The sequence below is a fragment of the Sinocyclocheilus rhinocerous genome, unplaced genomic scaffold (assembly GCF_001515625.1).
Source record: "Sinocyclocheilus rhinocerous isolate Xijiao unplaced genomic scaffold, SAMN03320098_v1.1 scaffold1510, whole genome shotgun sequence".
NCBI classification, from domain to species: Eukaryota; Metazoa; Chordata; class Actinopteri; order Cypriniformes; family Cyprinidae; genus Sinocyclocheilus; species Sinocyclocheilus rhinocerous.
In genome coordinates this window covers 336,210-356,077 of record NW_015664185.1, presented here as the reverse complement: position 1 = coordinate 356,077, position 19,868 = coordinate 336,210, and the positions used below count along the sequence as shown (strand labels likewise).

Genomic DNA, 19,868 nt, shown 5'->3' with positions numbered 1-19,868 from the left:
ATATTTTGCTCGATGCGCCCTCTTGTGGCCTCAGGAGAGAATCCAAAAGCTTTTCTTCACCCTAACTGAAATTATGCATTTTAAATTCAAATACAATTCGAATTTTTATAATATTTAAGTACAAAATTCGAATTTAGTTTTTCAGCCATTTTGACAGCCCTATTAAATAAATATATATATATATTTACTCCTTTGCCAATTTGCATAACTTCACTAACAAATGTAATATATATATATATATATATATAATCATAATTATTTTTTAATTAGTTTTGACCAATATTATTCAAAATCAGCTTTTTATAAACATACTAAATAAATATAATAGGAAAAATAAGAAAAAGGAAGCATAATATCTGCACCTCGGAAAATTAAACATGAAATATGAAATAATATGAAAAACGGATTATTTTTATTTATAGCAGATCAAATTAAAATGAAGTATTAAGTACACAAATGCAATTGGTTTTACTTACGCTTTTAGATATGGATGTCATACTGATGCTGCATTACTTCTCTCGTTTATCACTCTGCCTGAAGCCTCATTATGATAAATACTGTCACTGTCTCTGGAACTTGGATTCATTCACATATTTCAGAAAGCCGAGCTGGGCCGTCGAGGTCGTGGTTTCGCCTCCAGCCAATCATCGGCAAAGGTGTGCGGAGCGTCAGCCAATCAGGAGAGCGCGTCGCTGCGTGATCGGCGGCTGACCGGCGCGGTGTGTGCGGGTGGTGCAGTCGGTCAGCTGTGTGTGCAGGAGACTGATGCTCGGATATTTAAGGCGATCCCTGCGGAACCTGATTCAGCTCGGGCATTTACTCACATGTTTTACTCAGCGACCATTAAGAAGCCTCGATTTTATTCATAACGCTGTGCAATATCTTCCGTTATTTCATCATTGCACCATAATATCATTAAACCAATGTTAAACCTACTTTCTACTAACTTCGGGCTGCTATTAATCTATCTATCTATCTATCTATCTATCTCTATCTTTGTTTTATACAACTTCAAAAATTGAATTTTACTATATATATATATTTAATATATTTTCAGATATGTATTTATATATAATTAATGTTTATATACAGATATATCTATATATGGCCTATATATCTTTGTTTTATACAACTTTTAAAAAACAATTTGAATTTTGATACATATATATAAATATATATATATATATATATTAAATATAAATTTTACACACTGCTCTGATTGGGTCACCATTGACGTACAAAGCAAAATCTGGGTCCTGGAGCAAAACCAGTTGAGAACCACTGGTGTAGAAAGTCCTTTGGGAGGCCGGTTCACGTACCTGGGATGGTGGAAGTGCTGGGACCCTGGCTGGTGCCTGTGGAGGCAGTGGTAAGGGAGCCCACTGCAGGGGCCAAGATGAAATCAATGTCCCCGTCTAGCAGAGAAGATGGTTTTGTAAGACATCAGGCTATCGCATGCATGCAATACATCTGTTACGACCCAAAAACTGCTGCACTCACCAGGATCCATCGGTGGAGGGTCTGGTACCCAGCTGGGAGGAGCAATAGGGGGTGAAACGGGGTCTTGGTGGTCACTGGAGGAAGGGCCGGATTCGTGCCGGCCCAAACCTGCAGCGCGGAGGGAGCGCCTCATCATCTCTCTCAAGCGCAAGCTACAGAAACGAGAACAACGAAAGTGAAACAACTGTACACTAGGGCTGTCAAAAAAAATTCGAATATCGAATTTAAAATAAAAATCCACATTTAGGTCAAATTTTAGGTGTGCGTTAAAGAGGCAGCCTTATCAGTGGCGCACAAGATACGATGATGACGATGTAAGTGTTATTGCATTTTAATGTTTTTGTCAGCCTATTCAGTTGAAGCCACTAGATGCGGCGCTGCTGCATTATTAATTAAAAATATTGCGGAAAAAGTTGTAAAAATATTTTTTTTAAGTTATAAATATCACAAAAATTTGTATATATATCCTATAAAATAAAATAAAATGCGTTTTTTTTTAATGTAAAAAAATACATTAATTTAAATTGGTATAGAGAGAGAGAGCAGGCGCCTATAAAAAGAAAAAAAAAAATACTTGGTTGTTAAACCTTTGCGTTTACTCTCCCCGCTGATGAATATTTGGTTACATACTCGGTTTAGTTGCTCAAACACATGAAAAAGAAGGTTTATAACGTCTTTAATCCAACACACATGGTAGCATAAACGCAGACGTTGACAAGACCAGACAAACTAGAACTGAATACTTCTGAACTTAAATACACAAACCAAACAAGCATAATTAACTACACACCTCTGGACAGACTGACACCATTAACTCAATGAAGGGGAGCTGTGCACGAGGAAACAACGTCCAAACTGAAGGAAATTACATTAGTAAGTTGTTAAATAAGTTACCCAACAGGCCAAAGCACAACAGACAGTCTGCCAGGGATGTTTATTCTCTCTCTGCTGAAGCATGATCTGCACAAACCATACTCCTGACAATATTTTATGATACTGTTAAACGACACTGACTTCACTCTCCAGCGTTAGCGGGTCATCTGAGGCTTGAATTCCTGGACTCAACCTTTGGCCTAGATTTGTGTGAGTGCATGAGCATGTGTAAATCCAGAGCACTCCCGCCGAGGCCAGATTTTACTCATGTAGCCTACTTTACATGATTCAACCTCTGATCTGTTGAGAAGGAGTCACAAACAGAGTTATTTTGGTGAATTCTCAGTTGGTGATCTTGCATGCGCACACAACTTTCATGCTATGACCACACAAACAAGCTAAGCAAAGTGTGCAGATGTTAAAAAGCATTAAACAAATGCCATGCACTGTAAAAGTAACCTGCAATTACCACCTTAACTTTCTGTGTCTTCGCTGTTATACAGTAGGAGGCGCTATTACACATCTTCTGAAAGAGCACTGAATCTCTGGATCAAAAACATGGCGAAGAAGAAGAAGCAGAAACAAGTGATGGCGTATGTAAGCAGACGCATAGTTTTGCTGGTATAAATTGATAGATTGATGATGTTGCATAATATTTTTGACTTGAATAAAACTATGTTACCATTTTCAGGTGACCATTTTTTTCAGTGTGTTCCCCTATTAAGGGTAAAATCACTGTATAAACACTCATTACACGACTATATGTGAAATAAATACAAAACATTGGGTTGACTTGAAGTTATTTTATTATGCATAAAGAAAGATGAGTATGGAGTGAAATGAGAAACTAGTACAGCTAACAATCATTTGCATGCACTGTAAAAAGTAGTTACCTTAAAGAGACATTTTACCTGATTTAACCCAAAAAATGTGTTTAGGTATAAATTCATGTATTTAGTTTGATTTGGTGATGCTAAATCATATTCTTGATTTGATTTCACTAAGTCCAGTTAATTTAGATGTTACTGTTTTTAGGTTACAATTTTTTTTCAGCGTGGCACAATGATCAATCATACGCAGCGACTGACCAATCAGAAGATTTCATCCTGACCCTGTTCACTATTTTTAGCTATTTTTAATCTTTCCTGTTTGCAGATTCTCATCTGAGCACAAAGTGCACTAAACTCAAGCACCCATGCACATGATTCCCAGTATAGAATATGACGTGTTTACAGAAAGTCACTCTTTAACTCACTAAACAAAGTTTTGGTTAAAAATAACTTCAGCCTGTTCGTGTCTACACTGATCGTCCTTTCATTGAAGATCAACTCAACACAGATATATGTCATTAAAGCTGGTATCTTCATATTACCAATAATCAACAATGGTTTAATGAACAAAATAAATAAATAGAATAAAATAATAATAAATTGTTTATTTATTTGATAGGGACAATGCTGAACATCTGTAGTAATACAGAATGTAAACAAGCCGTAAATCTAAACGGGTTGTGCTCCAAATTTTAGGTTGACATCACAAAAAATTAGCTTTGAGTAAGATTTTGTTTGGGCGCAGTACCAAACGTTTCCACTAGATGAAATTAATTTCCCATTGGTGTCCAATGAACAATACAAGAGTGAATATTTTTTTAGGACCATTTAACCTTTTCAAATCACGTCCATGATTTTTTTGTGTTCAGATAGCAAGTGAAGTTTAACCTTTTCCATTCCGATTTGGTCAAAAATGGTTGAAGACCACCAGAAACACTGCGTTTCAAAGCATCCCAGCATGCACCTGATGGACTTTACATTTGCATGCATTTGGCAGATGCTTTTATTCAAAGCAACTTGTATTGCATTCAAGGTTTACATGTGATCAGTTGATGCATTCCACGGGAATCGAACCCTTGACCTTGGCGTTGCTAGCCGTACTACGATCTACTGCTTGAGCTACAGAAAGCTGGCTGATGAATGTCAAGAGCGATCAGAGCTGGAATCCAGAGTTTTCATTTGTGTCACGTTTTGATCGTTCCCAGACCTCCATGCGTCTTATTTCATAAACATTGCTAATTTACAAAATAAAATAAGGAAAAGACTCTGTTGGCCTGTTGAGCTCACAGATGTATGAAAATTACACCCTGTTCTGTAACAAAAAGTCATATTCTGATTTGAAACCCATTGACATTTTTCGGAGGTGTTTTTTATGACCAACAACTAGCCAGATTTAAAGGATAATTACAAAACATGATCATGTTTCAGTGCTAAATTTGATCATTGCATATCAGCCATATTTATAGAGCAAGGAGAAAGTGTGTTTATGTTCAAACCTCTAAGCATTTGATATCTCTAAAAATCCCTGAATGTGCTCTGTACAGGACTTAACACTGTAGAGAAATTCACTAAAATATCATGTCCTCTACAGAGGACAGAAGTCTATAGAAAAAAAGAGGACTGGATTAAAACTAGAGCTGCTCCTGACTACATTTTGTTCATTTAAAGGTGGATAACACACACAGTTTCATCAGATTTGGAGAAATGAAGCATTGCATCACTTGCTCAGCATTGGATGCTCTGCAGTGAATGGGTGCCGTCAGAATGAGAGTCCAAACAGCTGGTAAAAACATCACAGACATCACAAATCATATCCATCACTAAGACATTTTTAACTTCAAACCTTTACTTCTGGCCATAATACGAGTCCTCTATCCTTAATAACGCTTCCTCCAGTGAAAAGGTTGTCTCGTCTGAATCAGGAGAGAAATATGTACAGATTAAATCATTTTAATGATGGATTTGTTTCTTACAAACACGCAGCGTTTCTCTTCTCCAGATGGTAACTGATGGACTGGCGTGGTGTGGATTACTTGTGGATTATTGTGATGTTTTTATCAGCTGTTTGGACTCTCATTCTGACGGCACCCATTCACTGCAGAGCATCCATTGATGCTACATTTCTCCAAATCTAATGAAGAAACAAACTCATTTATAGCTTGGATGGCCTGAGGGTGAGGACATTTTCAGCAAATTTTCATTTTTGGATGAACTATCCCTTTAAGGTGTGTTTTGGGCATAAGATTTCAACAGTTTACAAAGTTCTCATTGTATTTAGTCCACAAAAAAACATAATCTCTTTGCCATTAAAAACAAAACTGAACTATTGTAATGGCTGCCACAGTAGACTGTAATGAGGCCCGTGCAGGGCTTTAACTGCTCTGAGAAAATGTCATTTAGAAGGCTAAATCTGCCTCCTGCTGGAGATTATATGCACGTTTACTCTGGCAAATGGTCTAACTGCTATTTACAGCTTTTGTATTATATAAAAATAATCTTTTGGCGTTTCATGATTTGTGATCAAAATTAAGAGATTTTAATTTACTCTCTATTTATTTACCTGCTCAATATCACTTTACAGAATATATGTGTACAGTGAGAGTGGGCCAAAAATGTGACACTCAAAAGAAATAAATAAATTAAATAATATAAAATAATAAAATAAAATAAAAATAACAGGCCTATTGAATGTATTTTAAATGTATAATAACCAGGTATATTTATCATGAATACATTTTAACTAATTGAATATTGCTTGTTCCAGCCATATTTTAATGTTCATACTTTTTAACTAAAATAATTCAATTTTTTTCACAATGAACATATTTATGCTGATTCTAAGCTAATTAAACACATGCATTTAAAAAATATGATTATTTCAATAAAATAAATATATTTTAGTTAATAATAAACTATGACTTTTTTTTTGAAAAATCGTTTGACTTACAAATGTGCATACATTTGTTTGTTATTAGTTTGTTTATTGTAATGCTGTGTAATTCAAACTGATGGAAATATTAATATGCGATTCAAATGCATATATCTTAAATTTAGGCCTAAATTGTTTTTAGTGCACTAGTGAAAATGCAATGTGAAAAGAATATACAGCATTACTCATTATGACTTATACAATATTCAGGTGCAGTTTCCATGCAATATTTACATTAGAACAGCAGAAAAGTCGTTATTCTGAACTCAGAAGGTTCAACTGACCTACATGTTCACTACAAGCCAAAATTTCTTTAAAGCCCATATTATTAGCCTTGGGGCATTTACCTGCATTTATAAAGCATTTCTTGATAAATATAATTTCTTTATGGTGCACACCGCATGCAAAGCACAGTTACAGGTGGAAAAGCACAGTCACAGGTGGAAAAGCAGTCTCAGGTGGAAAAGCACAGTCACAGGTGGAAAAGCACAGTCACAGGTGGAAAAGCACAGTCTCAGGTGGAAAAGGTGTGTTTTTGTAAGGCAGGTGGTATGACATCATTGCTTTATTCCTATGGGTGCCACAAAGCATCACGTCTCAGAAGCTAAATCAAGTACTAGATTGTTTCCCCTCAGAAATATGAGATGCCTGATAACTCTGGCATGGGCTTAATATCAACTCAAACTGTAAATCAGCCAAAGAAGAGCTTTGTGTCAGCACTGAATGCAGATAACGCTGCAACAACAGCCGTGTATTTACTACAATGACACGCGCATCACTCGTCTCCAACACATGGGAAGCGACCCGTGAGACCCGCCCCTTTATTCCTTCCAGCCAATCCGCTTCGCCGACACATGCTCGCTCTCGACCAATCAGCGTCGCCGTCTCACTCGCATCCTCCCCAACAGACCCGAAGAAGCTTAAACAGAGTTAAGATGGCGGCATGTGGATGAGAAGGTTGTACATTTCAGCTCTTCGGTTGCTTTCGGTGAAGAAAACACACGTTCTCAAACCTAACCCGTGAAGACAAGAGAAAAGCCCCCCCGCGAAATCATTTACCCGGCACCGAGCCCATGACGTCCATTCACTTCGTGGTTCACCCGTTACCCGGGACCGAAGACCAGCTTAATGACAGGTATTTGTAAGAAAGAAGCGGTGTGCGATCAGTATTGTGGTGAACGTGCATTCAGAGATTGTTAATGAAATATCTGGAGTATTTTACGGCTGCTGCAAGCGCTCAAGGTTGGACATTTGGGTCTAAAAATAACGAGGCCCGGCTGACTGGAGACACAATGCGGGTTGGGGGATGGGGAGGTGAAAAGAGAGGGAATTGCGATAAATGTATGCTTTTACACATCAAATATAGACTTTTATTTTAACCCTACGATTTACTTATTACATTTAACTCGTGTTTTGTATGATACGCCGAATGAATGCGAAGAGAATTGCTGAATACAAATCCTCTCAGGTTAGCCGGTTAGCCTTTAGCTCTGCGCTAGCTCGTCCGTTTAAACTATTTATCCTCATAAAGTTGTTGGAAATTACATTACAGCTAGTGTGAAATGTGTTTTGACGTCTGTCCTTCTGGTTTGTTTCAAATCTAGGGTTGAGCAGCTAGTTTTAACAGTTGTCTTATAAACGCGAATAAGCGATCTTTTGAACTAACGTTAAAGATGATTTTAGATAAAGATTTGCGATGTTTTGAGTTTAACGTTATTCTTTCGTAGATCTTGAGCAGTGAGTGCTTGTTCATTTCTTTTCTTTTTTTCATGACGTAAAAATCCAATTCCAAAAGCTGTAGTTATAACCATTGTCTCAGTGACGTTACATTTCTTGAAATGTTGAAAAACTATATTTAGTCGGCTTGACTAGTCAGAATGACTGCAGATAGTTGGTGATGGAGGTGATTGTTGTGTCTGATGACAGCTGCGTGAGGAATCCAGGGCCAGTCACACTGAAAGCATCCTTGGACAAAATGGGTGTCTCTTTGCTGGCTTCTCATGTTGTTTATTATGAGGTTTTAAAGCTGTGTGTTGGGTTTTTCCCACTGTAGGTTTCCAAGCATGCCATTTTAGAATACCACAATCCCTTAAAATGCTTCTGTTATCAGTTTAGTAAATTTAGCCTATAGCCTAATTGCTGTGAGAGCAGCTTCATACCTGACTAACCATCAAAGGTAAGGGTAACAGATAAATCATCCCTATATATATACAGTTTTTTTATTGCCTTATGACACTATAATAAAGAAATGTGTATTATAAACATTATAAATATATATGCACTGTATATGCATTATGAGTACTTAACACTAATATGCTGCAAATTTTTGTTTTTTCATCTTAAATAGTTACACATTTATTTTCATCTTTGTTTTGGACTGTATCTAATGTTTAATATTAAAATTGAGTGTTTCCATACCATTTTAGTATATCAAAATCCCTTAAAATGCTTATTTTGTTATCAGTTTTGTAAATGTATAGCCTAGTTGCTTTGAGAGCAGTCTCAAACCTTTTATATATATATATATATATATATGAATGTTTATTATAATCATTACAAATATATCAAATATATATGCATTATGTGTACTTAATACCAATATGCTGCTGCAAATTTTTTTGTTTGCCATCATATTTATTTCATCTTTGTTTTGGACTGTATCTAATGTTTAATATTAAAATTCTGTGTTTTCGCACCTGATTTTGTAAGACTATGGTGGGTGGACCTGGGGAAATTTTGTGCATTTTTAAATTAAATGCATCTAGTGCATTTTGAGAGATTAAAATTAAGAGCTACAATCCCTTTTCAATGACCAAATGGAGGAAAAAAAGAAAGTAAAAAGTGCTTGCATTGACTCATACCTGGACTTTAAATTGGACTGAAACATCTGTTTTGGTCGTTATAGTGTCCCGCATTCACACTGGTGTTTTTAGGAAAACAAACAGTTTGAAAATAATAATAATAATTTTACTTAATATTATCCCTAAGACAGTAATATATTACTACTGTAATGCAACTGCACTGTTAAATTAAAATAAATATAAGTCTATAAGTTAATATAAAACAAAAGTATGTTAATTGTTTTTTATGCAAATGTTTACTTGCAATAGTCACCGATGATTCAGTTTTTGTAAGTATATTTGTTATTTTTGTTAAAATTACAATACTTATGTCTTAACTTCTTCACCCTCGAGCCTTTTTTTTTTTGAAAAAAACTTTGTGAAAGCAGGTTTTAAAAAAATGTGTCTTGTTACAAATCTAGTGAAATGCTGTAATCTGTTAGAAATGTTGTGAATTTGTAATTGCTGCATGTTGCGTTCCTAAGTGCATGTTAAACTCGCAGTGCATGTAGAGATTGAGTTTCCAAGACCAGATCATGAGCTGCTCGCGTGAACACAGTGCCACGCTTCGCTTTAAAGCATGCAGCGCAACAGACGACATAGTTCAAACGCAGCCTTTTGCTTGGGTAAGCGTGCAAAGCCATATTGTGTTTTTGAGTTTAGTTCGATTGACAGATGCTTTGCCAAAAAAATTGTTAGTTTTTTTTAGATTGTGTATACGTTGGGTGGTGTAATGAGATTTTTTTTGTGCTGTTCTCTAGTGTAAATGGTGCCATTTAGGCAATTGATAGTACAGATAATAAAGAATCTTAAGCCATTTATGTAAATACTTCATGGAAATGTTACATTATAAAATTAAAATGTGTTGTGAAAAGTGTTTGTCACTTTATGCAACAAAAGGAAATCCTTTCCAACAAAGGAAAAAACATGCCTTGCATCGAGACTAAATGCAATTTTGAGGCATTTTGTTTGGATGCTTAGTGCCCTACACGTTATCACGTTCTTGAATTTCTCACCACTATGGCTAGCTTGTCCTGTTTATTACTATTTGTCATCCCCAGGCCGATTTATGTACTTGCACTAGTCATTAACATTTCAGCGTGTACATGGAGACCTCCATCCTTCATTGTCCACTGATATGTCCTGCAATAATGAGCCGTGACTTGAAGGCTTTTCTGCTGCGCTGCGCTGACAGGAAACGAGGGACCTTTCTGCACACGTGTCCCCTTCATGCTAGATTCAGCATGATCTCAGTCGCTTAGACTGCTGCTGTGCAAGGATATTCTCTGTGCACATTGCAGTACGATGTCGCTGATCTTGGGCTTTTTAGTCCGTATGATAACGTGCATGTATTGAAAAACTTGTGTATGCATGTATATTGTTGCTTTGGCAATATTATATGTAAAAAATTATTGCTTTATGCCCAATTTATGCCAATATAATATGCTGTGCCATGCATTATGGTATTGTGGGAGAACATAGTCATGTTGATTTTTTTTTTTAAAAGTACTTTGGCGAAGGTTTTTGCAGGAGCTGCTTTCAGGACTTTACTCTTGTTTTCATACAGAGGTCATTTACAGAGAGGAGCTGCTCAGTGCTTCAGTATTGATTGCATTGAAATGATATGAGAATCTGAAGACCTTAATGATAGGTTTAGATGACTGTATGTAATAATTTGACTATGTAATTTGAAAAGTGACTTATCGTTTGTAAACATCATGGTGTTTGTGTTGTAAATGTGTTCAGAAGCTGTCTCCATCGCTTATCATTGTTCAGATGATGCTGTAGGCATGTTGCTGTACTAGTGTGCCAAGTATGCCAAGCTAAACATTGGCTCTGTTCCAAAACCTAGGGAGCTGCCTACTAAGTGAGCATCCTAACTGAAGCCTCATAAGGGACTTATTTGGAATGCATTACATAGGCAGCAACTCTGTGTCTTTTAAATCATATAAATGCTCTACACACAAAGTGTATGGTGCTTTGAAATGCTGCCTATGTAGGCAGTAGTGCTGGGCGGTAGCTTACTGATTGTTTGGAATTATAAATATGAGCGTAGTTCGTCTGTTAATATCACATGCGCTTTTTTGTTTGTTGTTTTTTTTTAGTCACTCAGACACAGGCAGTGCGCTGCATGAGACAAAAAATGAATATAGCCAAAACAACCGCATGTGCGTTGCACATCCATTCAGATGAACTGAAAAACAGCACAGATCGCTTGGCGGAGAGTGAAACTCTGATGCGCTCAGTCAGAGAGTGTTCGGCGAGTGAAAATATATCTTATATAAATTTATATAAATAAATTATTTAAGTATAAATAAACTTATACTTAGCCTCCATCTCACACACTGGCGAGTAAAATCTGAGAATTTATTAGCAATTGGCTAATATTAGACATCATTTAGTCGCCAGAGTGAAGATTTAGTCGCATATGCGAGTGATTTACTCGCAATGTAGAGGGTTGAAAATAGGGCATTCTAAGTCAATATACTGCAGTATTTCCTCTCTCAATCAGTAGAAAATATGGTTAACACCCAGACATACATGAAAAAAAAATACCGTCGTGAAACCGGTATAATTTTGAAAATTTTTGGTCATACCGCCCAGCACTAGTAGGCAGCGTACTAGGTTTTGGTATGCATCCATTTTTACAGTTTTACAGCTAGTTTATGACACACTTTTTGTCCAAGAAGAGCTTGAAGGACTAAAGTTGGCCAACATCTGAGAGAAACCTTTTTTTCTTCAGCCAGTTTGGACCCGTTTGCACACTGCCATAAGCTAACGTCTTTCTTCATATGTCGCTGTCTGCTGTGCATCTGCATTTACTCATATGAAAGCTACAGCACACAACACGGCCTTCCAAGTGTGTTCTTTGTCCATGGTGCACTCATACCCAAGGTTTCCTGGTGGAAATTGTATGCATTTGTTTTTATGTCTGACTGTTTTGCCTAAAATCTCTTTATTTTCATACAGAGTCATTGGTTTTATAGGTTCTTGCAGGTGGAATAACAAAATCATTTGTAATAGATTTCCAGCAGAGCCTTTGTCCATTTTTTTTCATTACTGTGGCTCATACTACATTTCATCTTATTTTATTATTACTTGAGTTTTATGATTGTTGTTTCCTCAAACTCGTGAACTTCTCTTTCAAGGCATGATTATTTATAGGGGATGCATTGTTTGAGATTCTTACTGGACTCTGCACAAATATGCTTTGTTTTTAAGCCTGTACCTATTTTAAAGGGATAGTTGACCCAAAAATGAAAATTAGCTCATGATTTACTCACCCTCAGGGCATCCTAGGCGTATCTGACATTCCTCTTTCAGACGAACACAATCGCAGTTATATTTAAAATTGTCCTGGCTCTTCCAAGCTGTAGGCTATAATGGCAGTGCAGTTTTTGAAGCCTAAAAAACTGCATCAGTCTATCATAAAACTACTCCACACGGCTCCGGGGTGTTAATAAAGGCCTTCTGAAGTGAAACGATGCGTTAGTGCAAAAAAAAAAATCGATTTTTGAACATTTATAAACTGTAATCTCCAGCTTCCGGTCGCTCAAGCAGGCGCGTTCATGACAAGGCATTCGAGCGTATGACGTAGGCGTAGCGGAAGGTGCTTCAGAAGGCCTTTATTAACACCCCGGAGCCGTGTGGAGTAGTTTTATGATAGATGGATGCAGTTTTTTAGGCTTAAAAAAAAACAGGGGCTCCTTTCACTGCCATTATACAGCTTGGAAGAGCCAGGACAATTTTAAATATAACTGCGATTGTGTTCGTCTGAAAGAGGAATGTCAGGTACTCCTAGGATGCCCTGAGGGTGAGTATATCATGGGTTAATTTTAATTTTTGGGTGAACTATTCCTTTAAGGAATCATAAATCAGTGTTGATCGATAATGGATTTTGCAAATAAACAATTTAATTTGATGATAAATTCTAAAATCATTATATTAAGTGAAAAATATTACAAATGTTGATGACTTAGGAGTCATGTGTTTGTGGACTTAAGCTAGATCTCTGGTTTTATTTGAACATCCAGTATTCTGATGGATTCAGTTCTGTTTTTGAAATCGCATTTTCCTAATGCATTATGGGTGTATTTTAAACATGACAGGAATCAGTCTCATTCCCTTTTTATGTATGTATAATTTGCATTGTAAAAAAAACAAGGTTAAATTGACCTACAAGGCCACTTAGCTTCCTCTGACCATGAGGCATGATCTGTTCCTCAGTTTTCCTTCCGTCTCCTACAGCTTTCCTCTATTCAAACCGTAATAGTCATTCTCTCTCGATTTTGGCCAGTTTCGGTTCAGAGGTGTTGGCTGTTGCTCAAGCCAATATAAATGATGACTCTCTGCATTCAGCTGTGCCTTTGATAATGTGGCAAGAACATTATTATTTTAGGCATGGTATAATCCTATTTTCTGTGGACATTGAATCTGTTTTGTTAGCCCAATGCATCACATGCCTTTGATGTTTCTTACAGGCTCCGTGAAGTGTCGGAAAAGCTCAACAAATACAACTGTAACAGGTATGTTTTACCAAGCATTTGCATTTTAAGCCCAGTGGTTTTAGAGTTCTTTCCACTTCAATGAAGTATTGAGTTTTGTGAAAACACTTGATTAACATTTCTCTGTCCGCACGGCAGTCATCCACACCTTGTTCCATTGGAGCAGGCCAAACTTAAGCAGTGTGTGGTTGGACCAAATCATGCTGGATTTCTCCTTGAGGTAACATTTATTATGCAGCACTGTTACTTTATATCATGCATTGCTTTAGGCTTTTTCTTAGACCTGAAGTGTTTTTTTTTTTACGTGGGTCATTGTATTTTAAAGCAATAATTTACTTTAAATATGAATATTATGCCTTTTTTGCTCCTATCCATTACATTTACATTTATGCATTTGGCAGACCTTTTTATCCAAAGTGACTTACATTGAATTCAGTGTAATTTCCATAAAAACTGAAGTTCACAGTGACCGTTTCTCCAGCTTTAGAAGGACCCTTTTTGAATTTTATTAGGTTTATCAGGTTCACTATGAACTGTTGTATATTAAAGAGCAATGCACATTTTCTATTTCTGCTTTTGTGTTGCATTGAAAAAAAAAAAGCATATATGTGACCCTGGAGCACAAAACCAGTCTTAAGTCGCTGGGGTATATTTGTAGCAATAGCCAAAAATACATTGTATGGGTCAAAATTAAAGATTTTTCTTTTATTCCCAAAATCATTAGGAAATTTAGTAAAGATCATGTTCCATGAAGATATTTTGTAAATTTCCTACCGTAAATATATCAAAACTTAATTTTTGATTATTAATATGCATTGCTAAGAACTTCATTTGGACAACTTTAAAGATGATTTTCTCAATGTTTAGATTTTTTTAGTTGTATCTTGTCCAAATATTGTCCTATCCTAACAAGCCATACATCACTGGAGAGCTTATTTATTCAGCTTTCATATGATGTATAAATCTCAATTTTGAAAAATTGACACTTAAGACTAGTTTTGTGGTCCAGGGTTAGTAATGACACAAGAATGAATATATAATGACCTTTTTTTTGTCTAGTTAACACAGAGCAATGCAGAAATGATATGTTCTTTTGTTTCAGGATGGACGTATCTGCAGGATAAGCTTTGCTGTCCAGCCCGACCGACTGGAGCTCGGCAAGCCCGATGGCAATGATGGGTGAGAAATTAATACCCCTGATATATGCATGGAAAATGCATGTATGAGCTGGCATGCAAAATAACTAGATCTGCCCCTTCTGGTTATGATTGCTCTGGGTTTATGTATTAAGCTTGTCTTAATTCTGTTTTAAGTGTGCTGACTTTTCACCGGCATAACCCACCTTATACCTGATTAAAGTTGTGTTGTGGGCTTTGGTGTGAAGAAATTTTATGTTAGTGTAGCATAAATACACTCAAATATGAACACTATATATGATGCAGTTATTATACCATAAATGTAGCCTTACAGTTGCATGGGAAAAAAATGCACTTGTATTATATTCTTAGTGATGGAAGGGAGGGAATTTAATGAAGTGCTTGAGATGGAAGCAACTCAGAACATTTTATAAAGGTGTGGCCAGCTTTTGTTGTCTGGTTTTATCAGCAGTGTTGTTTTATTACTGAAATGGTGAAAACCAAATACACATGCAAGCATGTTACAACACTAGCTTATTAACACTTTAATATTTGGTGGTACAGAAAATTAATTTAAGACAAAAATATATTGCAACTCTTAGAATTCAAAGATTCGGAGTACGAAAAGAGCATTTATTGAAAATAAACCGCAAAAACGACCTGTTATGCTCATGATGACCGCTTTGAAGTGGTTTGTTTGTGCATTTTTGCTTGAACTGAGCAAGGGGGCTAGTGCTTTTCGTGTTTTTGGGATTGAAGCCATGTTGCAACAGTGCAAATCTCCGTTTGTGAACCGCAAGCAATCCACCGTGTTTGTTTATGACCAAAATATTTAGCGGGCATGATGGCACATGATTTAGGGGAAGTCTTTAGCAGTTCCCTGCCAGCCTTTCCTACAGCTCTTGCCTGAGGAATGAGCTGCAGTCAGTTCTGATTCCCAAGGGTGTTGCCATGTTAGTCGCCCCACGGTACAAGAGGCCGATTGGCTCGTAGGCCTGGGCTCTCCAGGCTCTGTGATGGCAAAACTATAGTTTTGTAACTGATCTCCCATCTTTTGTTTCCAGTTCAAAGTTGAGCAGTGTCTCAGGGGCAGGAAGGAGCTCCAGGCCAGGCAGGACTAGTGATCCGCCCTGGTTCCTGTCTGGTTCTGATACACTGGGCAGACTGGCAGGCAACACCCTTGGGTAAGTTGTGGCAGGGCTATCAGAAATGCAGCCATCAGGTAACGTTGGCAGGCACACATGCAGTGCTGCCTTTGGTTATAAGAAACCTTTTTAAAGACGATTTTGCTGTTTTGTTTGCATGCATTAAAATCCTCACCTGAAAATATTCACACTACAAGCCCATTTCCAGAAAATGAAAATGAAAAATTATTATATGTGGGAGACGCTCAGTTACTAAGAAGAAATTAAACTCAAATTCCATGTTTTTCTGAAGTGTGCTTGTTAGAGCTGTGCAATATATCTAAAAAAAAAATGGTGTTGACTAGATTAAATGATTATTATAGTATAATATAATAATAATAATAATAGCAAAATATTGTATGTGTGTATATGTAAATAAAAGAAATTTGTCTTTATGAAAAATTAAATTTTCCTATGAACCGATATAAAAATACATTGTAATAAACAGCAATGTTTATTTTTGTATTATATAGTTATATTAATTTTATAATAATAGATATATAATCTCTGTGTGTTTGTAATTAAATGCAAAATGGCTACTTTTTTTTTTTTTTAGTAGATTAAGTTTAGATTTAAAAAGTTTAATGTAAAATATATTTTCCACAGTTTTTCACTAAATGAATATAAGGAATAATTCATAATTTCCGTTTATATAAACCAGTATAAATATACATGGTAGTAAACTGCCATATTTATATAATTGTTATTATATATAATGATTGTATATGATAATGATAAAATAACTACGTCCCCTTGGAATTATAAGGTTCTATCTGACATTTGTCAAAATTGAGTTATTTACATATTCTTATTCTGTGACAACTTATTTACATTATGTGATAGATTTTTTTAATGTTGTGTACATTTTGGGACTTTTTATTTAAAAAAACAAAAAGGTTCTATCTACACAGTCGAATGGAATGCAAAAACTTTGAAGCTCAATATCTCAAAACTACTCGGAATGCAGATAGAACCTTATGACGCACGTACGTAACCTACACGCCTATAACTGCATCACATATACTTATTTAATTAAATTGTAGCGTTTGTGAATTCACAGTTATGCTTAATTATAAATTTTAAGCGAGTTTAATATATCATGAGGCCTTGGAAAACAGTCTAATAATGTGTTTTATGGATTCTCGTCCGTGAAATGCGCCACTTCCGGTATTTTGAAAATAGCAAAATGAAGTCGAGGATTTTTTAAAATCGAATAGTTGAATAGAATCGACGAATTGCGGCAGCCCTAGTCTGCTTAGTAAGTTACATGTAATGTTTGAGTATATTACTCGGCTTTTTACATAACTTCATTCTCAATTGAGAAACTCGTAGCATTTTAAGCTTTAGACATACAATTAGACTGAAAAAAAAAAATTTATATATTTTTTGGCCATTCAGCAATACACCTAGGGCTGCAACTAAAAATTAATTTGATGAAGCCAAATTTTATTGCTTGCATTGTATTGATAAATATTTCACGTTATTAATAAATGCATGCTAAATATTGTGTGTAAAGGTTGAAATATAAATACTACAATATTACATAATACAATATAATCATATATGTATATAATATAAAAATACAATATAATAAAACAAATGTATTGAAAAATATTTTTAACAAATATAAATGCATGCTAAACATCGTGTGTAAAGGTTTGAAATCTAAATACTACAATATATAATAAAATGATTTTGAAAATCATGCTAAATGTATGCTAAATGTCATGCGTGTTGTGTGAAATATAAATACTAAAAAAAAAATTCATATAGCTTTTCACATTAATACAACTTTAGAAACATGACAGTTTAAATTATAAAGTAAAATATTCTACTTATATTTCAAACCTTGTTTCAAAATTTTTAGCATTATTTGTTTATTTATTAATTAATTAAAATTAATTAATTAAAATACAGGTAATAAAATTAGACTTTATGCAGTTAACAAAATAATAATAATGATATAATATACAAAATTAATTCTATATTATTAATATGAATTTAATTAATTATATTTCATTTATTTTGGGGTGATGTGACGCCGAGCTGCTGTGTAATTTTGCAGCTGATTGGTTTTGCTTCCCCAACCAGGCCCAGGTGGTTCTTCAGGGAAAGTCCAGGAGTGTCATAATTCGAGAGCTGCAGCGCACAAACCTTGACGTGAACTTGGCTGTAAACAACTTGCTGAGCAGAGACGACGAGGACGGAGATGACGGAGACGACACGGCCAGCGAGTCCTACTTACCTGGAGGTAAACGGATGCAGAAGATGGGTCACGGTAATGACGCTCAAGACTGAGACATTTTAACAAACCTTTCTGACAGTACCTTTCATATTTCCACAGAAGACTTGATGTCACTGCTAGACGCGGACATTCACTCCGCACACCCCAGCGTGATCATTGACGCGGACGCCATGTTCTCGGAGGACATCAGCTACTTCGGCTACCCCTCTTTCCGACGCTCTTCCTTGTCTCGTCTCGGCTCTTCACGAGGTAAAGGCCAAAACACACAGTCTTGCTTGCATACACTCAGTGTCATGAAGCCATTCAGCAAGATTTGTGGAAATGATTGTGCCACAACCACTGCGTTCTTCGTTAATATTGTATTTTTAATATATAAAGTCACAACTCGCAACACATTTATGCAAGATATGAAATATGAGGAAAATGCTATTGATTTGAAACCGAAGTCAAACAAAAGATTATTCATAATAAATGAATCCCTGCAAATTCAGATTCACATGAGACACTTTAAAACAAAACAGTAAAACTGATTTTAAAATGAGTTCAAATTCTGATTGGAATCAGCTGAGTTCTATATTAATGCATCAGGTTACAATGTTGCTATGCAATTGTAAATTACTGAACTTAAAGGGATAGTTCACCCAAAAATGAAAATGTGATGTTTATCTGCTTACCCCCTGGGCATCCAAGATGAGAGATAGGTGGCGGTAATGCACTTATAAGTCTGCGATCCGCCGTAAAGCAAGAAGACAACGCACTCAGGACAGTTCGGACATTGCGGAGTATAAAGCCAAATTCACACCGCCAGCGACTTTTTCGCTGCTTGTCGCTTGTGGCTGGCAATTGAGGTCGCTAGTGGGCGTTCCCACTACTGGTTGCCTAGTTACCCCCGTAACACTCCACTACAGCAGATGAATCACGTGCTCTCCACTGACTTCACTCCCATTGGTTGTCGCTCGTGAAATTCGCTGCTTATTTGCATAAAGTTGAAGAATTCTGAACTTTTGTCGCTTGACTCGCATCGCTTGACACGCCCACATTCCATCGCCAACGGTCACTGTCGCTCGTGTCGCCGGAAGTCACCAGCTCTCCATTGAAAATGAATGGGATTATGCCGCTCTGTTGCTGGCGGTGTGAACTGGGCTTAAGAGGTAAAAAACTATATAAATACTATTCAGTTTCTTGCACAGACCGATTGTTTCGTGTCTTTACACATCAATGTATTGTCACGAGCCGCAGGGTTTAATTTGGTTTTGTTTGTGTATGTTTTTTTTTTTTACTCTCAAAGCCGTGATTCCCATTCACCTCCATTATAAGACTGGCAGACTGCAACGGTTTGTGTTAAAAATTTCCAAACCGTTTGTGTTCTACTGAATCAAAGTCACCTACATCTTGGATGCCCTGGGGGTAAGCAGATAAACATAAAATGTTCATTTTTGGGTGAACTATCCCTTTAACAACATTGCTTAATAACAAGTTTGGGTCAGGTCCTGTGGTGTACTTTTGAATCACATGCAAATTATACTTTACTAAATTACATGTTGATAAACCAGCATCTGTGAACCGAGTGCTTTACGATCAGCCTCTGGATATCAAATACTTCAAGATTAGGCATGGGCCGATTACCGGTTTCAAGGTATACCGCGATTTGAAAATTTCACAGTTTCGAAACCGCTAATATTTTCCGTTATACCGTTCCTGCGGTATGCGCTGTTTTTCATGTCTCCTCAAAGACTGAAAGTGTAGGAATCCCTCAGGTTGAGTGCAGTGTAGAGAGTAACACATCTCCTCCTCCTGTTGGTGCGAGCGAGCGAGCGGTCACGTGT

The 19,868-nt window shown here is 36.3% G+C and overlaps 2 protein-coding genes across 2 annotated transcripts in view; one reads left to right on the top strand and one right to left on the bottom strand.

Annotated features, from left to right (window-relative positions):
- Positions 1 to 1,311: 1,311 nt before the first annotated feature.
- Positions 1,312 to 2,984, bottom strand: LOC107729799 (E3 ubiquitin-protein ligase UBR5-like). The gene is made up of 3 exons (XM_016540501.1): positions 2,893 to 2,984; positions 1,501 to 1,652; positions 1,312 to 1,415 (listed from the first exon to the last, which is right to left on the bottom strand). Exons 1-3 carry the CDS (start codon positions 2,982 to 2,984, stop codon positions 1,312 to 1,314), a joined length of 348 nt encoding a protein of 115 aa, XP_016395987.1.
- A 4,059-nt stretch (positions 2,985 to 7,043) lies between these two features.
- Positions 7,044 to 19,868, top strand: part of LOC107729798 (E3 ubiquitin-protein ligase UBR5-like) — a 56,698-nt gene continuing 43,873 nt past the window's right edge. Inside the window, 8 exon segments of the mRNA XM_016540500.1 lie at positions 7,044 to 7,267; positions 13,454 to 13,498; positions 13,616 to 13,697; positions 14,580 to 14,656; positions 15,678 to 15,797; positions 16,051 to 16,057; positions 17,889 to 18,048; positions 18,142 to 18,291. Of these exon segments, the coding sequence (XP_016395986.1) occupies positions 7,206 to 7,267; positions 13,454 to 13,498; positions 13,616 to 13,697; positions 14,580 to 14,656; positions 15,678 to 15,797; positions 16,051 to 16,057; positions 17,889 to 18,048; positions 18,142 to 18,291 (703 nt within the window). The 5' untranslated portion in view covers positions 7,044 to 7,205.